Source organism: Hypanus sabinus, chromosome 1 (genome assembly GCF_030144855.1).
Source record: "Hypanus sabinus isolate sHypSab1 chromosome 1, sHypSab1.hap1, whole genome shotgun sequence".
Classification (NCBI taxonomy): domain Eukaryota; kingdom Metazoa; phylum Chordata; class Chondrichthyes; order Myliobatiformes; family Dasyatidae; genus Hypanus; species Hypanus sabinus.
The window spans coordinates 104,221,373-104,235,462 of NC_082706.1; the positions used below are offsets into that span (position 1 = coordinate 104,221,373).

The 14,090-nt window shown below is 44.6% G+C and overlaps 1 protein-coding gene across 4 annotated transcripts in view; it reads right to left on the reverse strand.

Annotated features, from left to right (window-relative positions):
- Window positions 1-13,637, reverse strand: part of emc2 (ER membrane protein complex subunit 2) — a 123,263-nt gene extending 109,626 nt beyond the window's left edge. For all 4 annotated transcript variants that reach the window (XM_059973343.1, XM_059973336.1, XM_059973359.1 and 1 more), the window contains exon 1: window positions 13,546-13,637. In XM_059973343.1, the coding sequence (XP_059829326.1) occupies window positions 13,546-13,585 (40 nt within the window). In that variant the 5' untranslated portion in view covers window positions 13,586-13,637. The remainder of the gene's footprint in view (window positions 1-13,545) is intronic.
- Window positions 13,638-14,090: the final 453 nt, after the last annotated feature.

A 14,090-nucleotide genomic window follows, 5' to 3' on the forward strand; every position in this document is an offset into this window, starting at 1 on the left:
GGAGCCTATGACATTTCTGCTGCTTTCAAATCCCACCAGAATCAGCTCCCTATCCCACAATGCAGTGCCAATTGTGAAATAGGAAGATGAAGCTCAACGTGATTGCAGGAGTATTGTGTAACAGAGCAGGTGTCGCCTCCACGAAGACCACAACCTTGTCGTGGTTTGGAGGTTTGCGTGCCTCGATGACTCAGAGAGCAATGTTGGACGGAGTCAAAGCTTTATGCTTTGGCTCTTGGTAGGGTCACCCATGTTAAATGGGTTAAAGGGTAGAGGTCAGACTAAGTGGTCCACTGATCCTCCAAATTTGGCACCAACAACCCGGACTGGTAAATCAAAATTGTTATGGAAAAAGGAACAGAGAATCCTTCTTTTGAGTGTGAAAGTATTCCTGAGTCTCCACCTGGGAATTGCATGACTGACAGTAGTGAAAACTGAGAGGAAGCTATAGACATGATGAAGGAAGCCCTGAATACTGCCAGAGACAGAGGACTTCATTCCTGCCCTAAATACCAGCAGTGTTGCAGGCAGTAAGTAAGAGGGGGTGACCATGTCTACAGCATTACCTACGATTTTGCAACTCCTTAAGCTGAGGAGGCAGAGCTGATGAAATTATAGCACTTTTCAAATTACACTTTCTCCATAACACCATATATGACAGTTTTCCTTTTTACTACCTCAATGTCCTTATGCATGGAATGATGCAAAAGATGGCACAAAAGCAGAAGTTTTTCCACTGTATTTTGTGTAAACCAATACCAGTAATTGATCAAATGGTGCAAGCTGAATCATCTGCAGCTCAACATCAGTAAGACAAAGGAGATGGTGATGGACTTTAGGAAAACTAAACCTGCACTGCTCCCTCTTACTACTGATGGTGAGGATGTGGTGAGGACCTGGGGGTGCACCTGTCTGACAGACTGGAATGCAGCACCAACACAAAGGCTGTGTACAAGAAGGACCAGAGTCGCTTCTACTTCCTGAGAAGACTGAGGTCCTTTGGAGTATGCAGGCCTCTTTTCTACCAGCCTGTTGGCACCAGTACAATCTTCTTTGCAGTGGTATACTGGGGCAATGACATCAACATGGATGATGCCAACAGGCTACATAAATTGATTAGAAAGGCTGGCTGTTACAGGAGTCAAACTGGACACACTGGAGGCTGTGGTAGAACAAAGGACCCTATGGAAAATCCTGGAAATTCTGGATGTTTCTCACTCTCTACATGCCACCTTGGTTGAACAAAGGAGCACTTTTAGTAATAGATTAAGACAACTACACTGCTCCAAAGAGTGCTACATAATGTCATTCTTACCCTCGGCCAAAAGGCTCTATAATGAATCAACCTGTAGCCAGGGAAGTAATGACCCCCCCCCCCCTCTTGTTAAGACTGTAGAAGTAACTTTTTTTAATTCTTTCTTACTTCCCTTCTAGTATTTGTATACCTCTGCAGTTGCAGTGCTACTGTGACACTGTAATTTCCTTTGGGATCAATAAAGAATCTGTCTAAATTAGCTTAAGTGCCAACTTCCAGTCAACAGCTTGAGTTGAAGCATCTAATCCAGATGGTACTGTAGTACTGAAGGAACGGTACACAGACACTCTATCGTCAGACAATTGAGGCTATGTTCTGCCCTTCCAGATCATTGCTGAACACCACAATGCTACCTCAAGAAATGGCCAATTCTTCATTGTACCCTGGCCAATATTAATTGCAAAAAAATTAATAATCTTGTTGATAGTGGGAGCTTGTTTTGCTCAAACTAGCTGCTCCATTTCCTTCACCAGCTGAGGTCATGAAAGCAGCTCCAAAAGTAAGCTTTCCATTCTTTTATTGAGCTTTTCTGACACAAGTTTGGAATCCATTGCATCATTTTGCAAATGGTACATTAATTCCCTGATGAGCTTAACACCTCTATGCACACGTTAAAAGGGAGATTAACACTGTACCTGTGTGAATTCCCATAGCTTCCAGAGACCTGTGATCTCTATCTAAAAGTTGATGTCAGAATATCCTTCAAAGAGGTGAATCCTCACAAGTTGTCAGGCCCTGACGGGGTACTGAAAATCGACGTCAACCAAATGGCTGAGCGTTCAAGCACATCTTCAACCTCTCATGCTGCAGTTTGAGGTTCCTACTGCTTCAAAAGTGCAGAATTCATAGCAGAGCCCAAGAGGAGTAGGGTGAGCTGCCTCAACAAACATCAACTGGTAGCAATCACATGTAATGAAGTGTTTTGAAACATTGGCTATAGCTAAAATTAGTGTCTACCTGACTAAAGGTCTGGATCCACTGCCACAACAGGTCTACAGCAGATACAAACTCACCGACTCTCCGCTCTGCTTTGGAGCACCTAAGCTGCATCAACTATAGCTCAGTATTCAATGTCATCAACCCCTCCATATTAATCACTAAGGTTTTAAACCTGGGCCTTAATATTTCCCTCTGTAACCAGCTCCTTGACTTCATCATCAGAAAACCACAGTCCGTATGGATCAGCGATAACATCTCCATATTGACAATCAACAGAGGAACCTCAGGAATTGTGCTAACCCACTGCTTTACCCTTGCCACATGACCATGTGGCTAAGCATATCTCAAATGCCATCTATAAATTCACAAATGACACCAATGCTGTTAGTAAAATCACAAATGGTGACAAAATAGCATGGAGGAGAAAGATAAATTGGCTGGTTGTGTTGCACCTCTGGGCAACCTTGCACTCAGCAACAGCAAAGGCTAAAAAACTGGAGTGGATTTCAGGAGGAAGTCTGGAGAACACACACCAGTCCTCACTGAGAGGTCAGTGTTGGAAAGAGCAAGCAGCTTCAGCTAGATCCCAGCTGTCAACATCTCAGAGGATTTGCCAAATCCTGATGCAGTCATGAAGGCATCACAACAGGGGCTCTACTTCATTAGGACTTTAAGATTTGGTATGTTGAAAGGTTCATTTCTTATCAAAGTACACAACTCTGAAATTCTTTTCCAGACAACCACAAAACCAAGAAAGAAAAGAACGGCAGCACAATCATTAACCCCTAAATCCAAACCCCCCCCCCCAAACACACACACACACAAAAACACAGAATTGGGCCAAAAACAGAGAATATAAAAAAAACTAAGACTGAAGATAAAAGGCCATAGTCCAAATCAATTGATATCCAAAAAAGAAGAAAACCTGGGTAACATGCTCCAGGCACAGTGGCAGCCTTTCCCCTCTCCATCAGCAGAGCGATCCAACCAGCGATCAAAAGGCAGGCAGCTGGCGTGCACCTTCCGCATTCACCTCCATGTTCAATCTTCCTTGTTGCTTTAATCGGCAAACAACGTAAGCTTCAATCGCCGAAGTGGAGTCAAACATCAGTTCGTGCACCATCTCCTTGCCGTGAGATGTGTGCTCACTGGCTCTACCTCCCAGTATTCTCACAGAGACTGCAAATCACAGCCTCCAACAGTTCCACAACCACATTCAAGACAAAAAGCAGATATAAAAGACAAAGTGAAATAAATGGCTTCATGGTCTATCCAGAAAATGTCAACTGTGGGAGCATTGTACGCAGGCACCATTTTGACCCGAACACCAAGTATTCTTACCAATTTCAATACTATACTCAAGCTCAGGAGGACGCAATGGCACCTAATGGCAACTCCTTTGCTTCAAGACAGGCAGTCATTTGATATGCCAAGGATGCGGCCCAAGAGATTAGCTCGCCTACTGAGTTCCGGGATCTCATGGCTCTGGAGACAGGCAGACCAAAGGTCGGTGTCTCGGCAGGAATCCGGTGCTGTGGGAGACAGAGAGCTGGCTGCTGGCTGTGTGCCCAAAGACCCGAGTTCTTTGGGAAAAAGGAACACAACAGACTTAACATTGTAATCAGCGAGTTGTTTGTTATGTCTCCCCTTTCGCTGTTAAACGAAGACATCTCTTTCTCCCTTATTAGTGAAAAAGAAGTCTTTGGGGTACTGCAAGTCTGTGTCTTCGCTGATGCTTTGCTGCACACTTGAGTGCTCGGTGGGGGGTGCTGATGCTTTTGCAGGTGGGGGGGATCGTTGCTTTGCTGCTGCTTACGAGTGGGAGGGGGAACCTGGGGTTCTAACATTTAACTGTCATTCATCCTTTGGGGGAACTCCTCTGTTTTTGTGGATGGTTATAAAGACAAAGTATTTCAGGATGTATATTGTACACATTTCCCTGACATTAAATGTACCTCTGAAACTCAATAGCATTCTGACTGGTGCATCACAGCCTCCAACGGAGACTCCAATGCACAAGTTCGCAAGGGGCTGCTGAGGGTTGCAGACTCAGCCAATTCCATCATGGGCACAACCATCCCCACCATCAAAGGCATCTTCAAGGGTGACACTTGAAGCAAGTACATCCATCAGCAAGGACCCTCACCATCCCAGACACGTCCTCCTCTTGTTACTACCATCCGGGAGGAAGTGTAGAAGCTTAATGCTTACACTCAGCAATTCAGAAAAAGCATCCTCCCTCCACAAGATTTCTGAATGGTCTACAAACATAAGCTCATTATTTCTTTTCTTGAACCATTTATTTTGTAACTTATAGTAATTTTCTGTCCTTGTACCGCAAAAACAGATTTCATATCAGACATTATAACAAACCTGATTCTGAACTGCACTGCAGCTGCTCACCCAGGTGCAACAACAGCACCTTTCCAGAATGACAGAGTGTTCAGGTTAATGGGATGACCACTGCCCAGTGGTTACTCTCCAAACACTGGAAAAATATCAATTCTTCATCATTGTTGTGCTTAAATCCTGTCCTCCACAAATCTGATTTATGCTAAGGTGCAGCACCTTCTCAGGGAGAAGAATATTCACATCCGAAAATTAATTTGATCAAAGTTTTTTTTTTAAAAAATCAGATGCATTAAGGTGCACAAAGTCAGGAAAGAAATCACAGAGTCCTTTAGAGAAATATTGGCTTTATTGTTAGCCTTTGGTGACGTTCAAATGACTCAAGGGTGGCCAATGTTGTCCCATTGTTCAAAAAGTGTAGCCACGACATTGCAGGGCACAACAGGCCAATGAGTGACTTCAGTTGCAAGGAGAGATTAAAGAATAGTTTTATTTGCCACATGTACATCGAAACAGACAATGAAACGTATAATTTTCATCAAATCAGGCGAGCACTGGGCTGGGCAGACTGTAAGCGTTGCCGCTCTGCTGACGCCAACATAGCATGCTCACAACTCAGTAACCCTAACAGCACATCTTTGTACTATGGGGGGATATGGGCACTTCAGCAGTCAGGGCATCAGATTTAAGAGCAGGGACACTGTGTCACATCTGTTTCATTGAGACATGAGCTCATTAAAGGCATGGCGGGCACAGCAGTGCAGCTCAAGGTACTCTGCAGATCAACAGGAGACTGAATGGATCAACCTGCAGGACATTCAAGAAAGGCAAAACGTGGTGATTTGTGTTTCAAGATAAACTTGTGATGCTTGGACACAGCAGTCCTGTCACGCTCTTGTTCTCCTGACTTGGAACATCTAACGATTAAGTGCCAACCCTTCTATCAAGAGGGTTCTTCTCCATGATCCTGGCCACAGATTACATACCGCCAAAGGCAGATGTTAAGCAAGCTCTCAATGTATTGAGTGCCACAATATGCAAACAAGAAACAACCTACCCCAACACTTTCACATAATTATTGGGGACTTAAATCAAGTTTGCTTGAAGGAATCTTTGCCCAATTCTCATCAATATATCACCTGCAGCATCAGGGATCCCAATACACTTGACCACTGTTACACTACAATCAGGAATGCCTACTGTTCATCCCTGGACTGGATTTCGGGGAAATCTAATCCTCTGATTGTCCTCTCCTACCTGCGTACAGGCGGAGGAGTGGCTTTGGGATTGCTTCGATTTGGTGTACTGTGCCACGTTCAAGGACTCATTCGAGGACCTGAATGAATATACTACAGTTGTCATGGACTTTATAAAGAATTTCCAGATATGACCTCCGGAAAGTCATCTCCCAAACAAAGTGGCAGTTCCAGAACGACATTGAAATACAGAAGGAAGCTCGACAGCTGTGGCAGGGCTTGAAAGTCTTCACCTCCTACAAGCAACATAACTGACAATAAGGTTTTACTCCCAGGTGAGCTTAATGTCTTTTACACTTGCTTTGACTGACAAAGCATGAAAGCATCTTCACAAACTCCCACAACCCCTCCCCCCCCCCCAAAGACCAGTGATTTTATTCTGTGAAGCCAGTGTGAGAGCATCCTTTAGGAGGGTGAACCCACAAAAAGCATTTAGCCCAAATGGTGTACCTGGCCGAGTACAGAAAACCTGGGCTAATCAACTGGCTGGAGTGTTCACTGACAACTTTATCCTCTCGCTGTGGCAGTCTGAGCTACCCATCTGCTTCAAGCACACTACAATCATACTGGTGCCCAAGAAAAACATGGTAACCTGCCTCAATGATTATCGTCCAGTATCACAGTGATGAAGTGCTTTTCGAGGTTGGTATTTGAAGCACATCAACTCCTGCCTGAGGAGTGATTTGAATCCATTTCAGATTGCCTACTGTCACAATAGGTCAACAGCAGATGTCATTTCATTGGCCCTCTGCTCAGAGATACAGACTTCAGAATGCCCTTCATTGAGTATAGCTCAGCAATTAACACTATCGTCCCCACAAAACTAATCAGCAAGCTCCATTCTCCGCCTCAATATCTTCTTGGTAACTGGATCTTCAATTTCTTCACTTGCAGACCTCGGTCAGTACAAATTGGCAACAACAACTCCTCCACAATCACCATGAGAAGAGATGCACCACAAATCTGTGTGCTTACCCCCTGCTCTATTGCTTTATACTTTTGACTGAGAGGCCAAGAACAGTTCCAATACCATATTTAAGTTTCCTGGCATCACCACTTTTGTTGGCTGAAGCAAAGGTGGTGAAGAATCAGCATACAGGAGGGAGATTGAAAATATTGTTGAGTGGTGTGACAACAACAACCTCTTACTGAATATAAGCAAGACCAAAGAGCTGATTTTTGACTACAAGAGGGTGAAATAGGGGGGTCCATGAGTCAGTGCTCATTAGGGGATCAAAAGTGGAAGGTGTCAGGAACTTTCATTCCTGGGCGTTACCATATCAGATGATGTGTCCTGGAATTGCAATTTCAAAGTAAGTACAGCAGGCCCTCTACTTTCTTAGAAGTTTACAGATTTGACATGTCATCTAAAACTCCAACGAAGTTCTGTAGATGCACAGTGGAGAGCATCCTGACTGGTTCCATTGCAGTCTGGTATGGAAACACCAGTGGCCAAGAACTGAAAAGCTGACAAAAGGTGGCCCAATTAATCACAAGAAAAGCAGCATCTATCAAGGACCACCACCCTCCCCCACATCATCTGGGCCATGCTCACTTCTCACTGTTACCATCAGGAAGGTGGTCTTAGCTCCCATACCACCAGGTTCAGAAACAGTTATTAACCCCTCAATCATCAACTGGACAGTTTCACTCACAACACTGAACTGATCAATGAACACAAACCCTCAAATCTTTCAAGGACTCTACAACTCACGTTCTCTGTTTGTATATTGCTGCTTGTTTCTTTTTATATTTGCTATTTTCTTTATGCATTGATTCTACTGTATTTTCTTCTACTGTGAATGCCTACAAGAAAATGCCTTAGTAATTAGTGACATACATAATAATTTTGAACTATACAAGTTATTGGTAGAAACACAATTGGAGCATTGTGTAGAGTTTTGGTCACCGTTATAGGAAAGTCAACGTGAAGCTGGAGAGGTTGCAGATTTACGATGACGCTGCCTGAACTAAAGGGCCTGAATTGGTTCCGCCACTGAGAGCCTTTATTCCTTGGGGCATTTTTATTCAACTCATTCCTGTCCTGCACTAACATAAGTATCCAATGCTCTATATTTGTGCTTTTAGTTCAAGCACACAAATAAGTAAATTTTATAAAGGAGACTTTCAGTGCATGTACAAGCTACATAAACATCTTATACAATTTTCATCAATGCACCATAGAAACACTACCTACATATTCTGCACATTACTGGATGAAACTGACATAGCTCAATACATCTCAGAAAGCAGTCTCCCCTCTAAAGACTATGTCTATACCTTTTGTTGATTTAGTAAAGCAGCTTGCAGAATAAAAAGCCCACCCACCCTGGATATTCTCTCTTCTCTCATTGGGCAGATACACATTTCTGAAAACACTACCACCAGGCTCAAGGACAGCTCCTATCTCATCATCAGAGTCCTGAATGAACCCACCTTGTTAGACCTTGCACTTTGTCTACCCGCACTGCATTTTCTGTCCTGATGAAGGGTCAAGGGTCTCAGCCCGAAACACCAACTGTTTACCCTTCTCCATAGATGCTGCCCAGCCTCCTGAGTTCCTCCAGCATTTTGGGTGTGTTGCTCTGGATTTCTAGTATCTGCAGATTCTCTCGTGTTTGTGATTCAACTGCACTTTCTCTGTAGCTTTTACTTTATTCTGATTTATGGCTTTGGTACCACCTCAATGACTATATAATCATTGATCTATATCAGCAGCAAGCAAGACAAGCTTTTCACTGTTACCTTGGTGCATACAACAATAATAAACCAACACCAAACCAATATATTTGTAATGAAGTCCATTCAGCCCATTGTTTCTATGTTGGCTTTCATGCATATGGTGGACACAGCCCAGCCCATCACATCCACCAGGAGTACTGCCACAAATAGCAGCATTCATCCTCAAGTACCACCAACATCCAGTACATGCTCTCTTCTCACAGCCACCATAGGGAAAGAGATACAGGAGCCTTTGGTCCCACACCACCAGGTTCACCACCAATCACCTGAAGCAACAGGGATAACTTGGGTCACCTCAACTCTCCATAACCTATGCATTCACCTTCAAGGACTCTACAACTCAAGTTCTCAGTATTACTTTTTTTTAAATATTCAGTTTGTCTTCTTTTGCACCTTAGTTGTTTGTTAGTCTATGTGTGTAGTTTTTCATTGATTCTATTGTATTTCATTGTTTTATTGTAAACACCTGCTTGAAAATGAATCTCATGATAGTATATGATGATATATACCGTAGATTCTGGACTACAGAGCGCACCTGATTAAAAGCCGCACGCTCTAATTTTAGAAAGAAAATCAATTTTGTACTTGTACAGGCCGCACCGGATTTTAAGCCGCAGGTGTCCCACGTTGTAATATGAGATATTTACACAGAAAGATATTACACGTGAGGATTTTTTAACTTTTAATTAAATCCGTATGGTAACATAAACAAATACATATTGCAAATGCTTTTTCTCGAACATAGCCTGTAACACAGCTAAGGTACTTTTAAATATACATACATATCGGTAACACACAAATTACGTTGCGTATACTTTTTTACTGAACAGTGCACGAACAACATTCCAATATCTCCTAACGACTGGTTAAAAAATATATATATACTGCAGCCTAGCAGGAAAAGTTATTGATCACCTTCTTCATCTTCCTCCTGCACACTAAAACCATCAAAGTCCTTCAGTGTCCGAATTGAACAACCTCAGGATCTCGTCACTCACTTCAGTCTCTTCGTTGTCGCTCTCACTTGAGCACACGCGGTCCTCTTCATCACGCAACAGTCCAGCCTTTCGAAACCCGCTGGTGATGGTGGAAGTTGTGACACGGCTCCATGCATTTAGGATCCACTGGCAGACTTGAGTTAAAGATGCTCTTCGCATGCGTCCTGTTTTGGTAAAGGATTTCTCGCCGCTCGTCATCCAAGCCTCCCACTCAACGCGCAGCGCCACTTTAAATGCCCGATTCACGCTGATGTCCAGTGGCTGCAAATACTTCGTGGTGCCCCCAGGAATCACAGCTGGAATTGAGTTTGTACTCTTGATGGCAGCTTTCACTGAACTTTCATTGTCAGCCGCTTAAAAAATCACCATCGGTGGAAGCTTTAGTCCGGATGCTGTGCAGCTCAGAACACAAGTAAAATGCGTTCTCTCATGGCCACTTGTTTTCAGTGTGATGGACGAGTCACCTTTTTTATTAACAGTCCGAGTGAGAGGCAGGTCAAACGTCAAAGGTACTTCATCCATATTTATGATATCATCTGGCCCGATGGAATTCTCCGCTATCTTTGTTTGAGTGAATATGCGGAAGTTAGCAAGTTTTTCCTCGTGGTCGGGAGGGAGCTGCTGACACAGAGTCGTGCGTACCCTGACGGACAGGCCTTGTCGTCTCATAAATCTAAAACACCACGATGGCCCACCTCTAAAATCTTCGATTTTCATTTTGGTGGCGATTGCTTTAGCCTTCAGTCTGATCTGCACGGTGGAAACACCGCGGCCGCCTGCTCTCTGCGTGTTAACCCAGTCTTCAAGAAAGTTTTCCAGTTCGGGCCATCTGCTATGATTACCTCTGAAAGCTTTTGTCGTCTTTTTGCATTGACTCAGTTCTTCACACTGGCGTCTCCACCGTCTCACCATCGATTCATTTATGCCACGATTATGTGCAGCAGCTCGATTTCCTTCTTCAACCGCTAGATTGATCGCCTTTAACTTAAAAGCTGCATCATATGCTTTTCTTCGAGTGTTTTCCATGTTGATGAGGGTGAGTACAAATGACTGATTTACAATAATTTAATTGTGAAAGTGCGCTTGATTTATCGTACAATTTCATTGGACCTCTGTGAACTACTCATCAATTTTATTGGTCTACTGTTACGAGGCAAAATGTTTTTGGCGGCATGAAAAAAAAACATGCATTAGCCGCACTGTAGTATAGGCCGCAGTGTTCAAAGCGTGGGAAAAAAGTAGCGGCTTATAGTCCGGAATTTATGGTAGGTACATAGACAATACATTTACTTTAAACAAAAATCAATCCCCTTTGGAAGGTGGCAGGGGAGGGAGGTTTGGTAGAAAGTCTCATTTCCAATGCACACCTACAACACATCCTCTTCACAGATGCCCATCAATTCTCCTTGGATTTTCTTTTTTTTTTACCATTAATCTACCAACAAATTTCTGGGATGTGAGAGAAAAACAGCACATTGTGAAGACACGCAAACTACAAACAGACTGCACCAAAGGGCTAAATCCAGGTCACTGAAGCCCTGATGTAGTAGCATTAGCTACTGCAGGATACCATAAAAGCTGCCATACAGATGGATTTTTAAATCTGTATAATGCTTTCGAGCTATTAACTTGCTCCATCAATTGTCCATCAGAAATGTGACAGTCCACGGTTACGATCAACCTTTACAAGCATTGCAAAGTAAACTGAACACCTTTAAAAGCATCAGCTACTCTTCAATAACTTCCAGTGATGAAGTAACAATGTAACTAAATATTTTGATACACTTTAATAAAACAGGTGTGCATACATTTTCCTTCTGGAGTTGGAACAAGATTCAGTATGCCCAAGGGCATCCAAAAGCATTATGGCCAAGGAACTTGTGCACTGTACTGTAATCATTGGTGCACAATGAAAGATACTCTGCAGCCAACTGTAACACAGCAAGATCTTACAAATAACCATTGATACAATCTAGGCAAACACAAGGAAATCTGCAGATGCTGGTGGAACGCACCAGGTTCTGATGAAGGGTTTCTGCTCGAAATACCGACTGTACTTCTTCCCATTGATACAATCCGTTTGTGTTCGCCAGGTTACTAAGCAAACACACCTGACATTGCCCCAAAGTATTTAATAGACATTTGTTTCAACTAAGCAAACTTTAAAGTTGCCAAATTGTCAGAAACACCAAATTAATCCATTGAAGCATGCACAGGGAAGGAAAAGGAAGTGAATGGGCAAGAATGGGCCATCTTTATGAAGTCTGAGCACAAGTGTCAAAACAGATTTGAGCAAGTGGTACACAAGCTTCAACCTGTGACCCCCTTATAAACTCATACTGAGATTCCCTTATAAGCTCATTCTGTGAGGCTTGACCTCAGGCTTCAAACATGAGGATCTTTCTTCCACTACTGTCAACTCCCACTTATGCCACCACTGATTCTGAACTACCTTCTCAACTGTCATAAATATTTTGACACCAAAATCTTTGTGTCAAACTTGTTTACCCACTCCAGAGCCTTTCTCCAAAGAATCCACAAGCCTTACTGCTCTGAGCTCCAAGTTCTCATCCCCATTCTGTCCACACCCTTGTGACCACTGTCACCAATTCACCCTGGGCATCACTCCTCACTCATCAAGTTCCAGCTCCAGCCCTCACTCGCCTCATGGCTTTGCAATCCTTTTCACCAAACCCAATGAGATCCACACAGTCCCCCAAAACCCACTTTTTACTCCACATGCTCTTTCCCAACCCTACCCCACCATTCTCCCCACACGGCTCACATCCCAGAAACCCCACTCTTGGCACGTATCCAACCCCAAAAACCATATTCATTCCCGCCATGTGACCCACTGCCAAACAGGCCTGCCACGTGACCCACTGCCAAGCAGTCTCCCCAACTCACCCCGCATGATCCTCCAAAATGCAGGCCTTTCCCACTCGCTCTGAATGACCCACCAAAAGGCAGGCTCCCCCTCACTTTTTTTTTACAAAACTATAAAAGTTTATTCACATCACAATTACAAAGGTACAGACATTCAGTATTTACAAGACAGTGAGTGCACTCAGATTAAAATATGGCTACTACCACCCTCAGGGGGGGGGGGGCACCACTCCCAAAAGTCCCCCATGTACTCATTACAACTGCATGCTCCCTCTCCAAGGTTAGCTGGCATGAACGTATCCTCAGAAAAGGGGCAGGTTGTCGGCCCAGGCAGCACCCTGCATTTTCCACCACCTAGACCCATGATTTACCAACTTAGCCAGGCCAAGAGCATGCTCACCAGGAGACCCTCCTCACAAACTGCCCCCCTTCCAAACTAGGTGCTCATATATGAGTTGCACGGGACTAAAATGTAGCCAGAACACAGGAGCAGCCCCTTCAGAAACTCAAACAGGGGCGACAACCTCTCAAATTCCGTGTAAGCTTGGTATCCTGACTCCTCCCGTCCACAGAATGGACAGGTAGACAGGGCGTCAGTGAACCTGCTCAAAACCTGTTGTACGGTTCTGTCCAATGCAACACCTTCCACCCCAAATCCCCAATGTACAGGGGAAGCACCCCTGCATAAAGAGAGTTCCACTAGAGACCCCCTCCACTGCGACGGTAACACACTCACCCCACGTAACTCACCCCATTTCCCAACCTCAAGCAACTCTCCCCGTGTCCACCCCAAACAGGACTCACTCTCCTCGTAAGACACCCCCAAACAGCCCCCCACTCACCCTGTGCCCCACAACCAAACAGACCCGTCCCATTTCTAAACGTCCTCAGTCACCCCATGACCCTGCCCCGACTCTTCGATCACCTTGCAAGCACAATCACCCCCACTCAGCTCTGAGCACCTCACTCCACATTGCCCTGCCAACCAAGGCTCAGCAACAAGCCGATAAGTAAACAACCAGAACCCCAAACCCGCTTCACCAACCCGGGAACAACTCACCCTCCCAGGTCACATCGAACATGTCCGCGACCGACGCCATGTTGTACGCTGCATCACGTGACCCGACGCCCTCACGCAAGTCGTCCCGCCCTTTCACCTTCTTCGTCAAATAGGAGCCCTTTAATTTCCCAGCGAGCGGACGATTCAGGGACGGGCCTCGCATCTGATTGGCAAGTTACCACCGCTATGTTAATCACTGAGGCAACACAGCGACCACGCACGCACGGCGTCCCTACGTCACCGGTCGCGTACTGGTCCTGCCGCCGCACCTTTATCCACGACGTGTCCTGTTCGCTCTCTACACCTGTTCACCTTCTGCATCTCTACCCTGCCTCATAGGTCCACTTCACACACCCTGCCCAACTTCTGCATCTCTACCCTGCCTCATAAGTCCATTTCACACACCCTGCCCAACTTCTGCATCTCTACCCTGCCTCATAAGTCCATTTCACACACCCTGCCCAACTTCTGCATCTCTACCCTGCCTCATAAGTCCATTTCACACACCCTGCCCAACTTCTGCATCTCTACCCTGCCTCATAAGT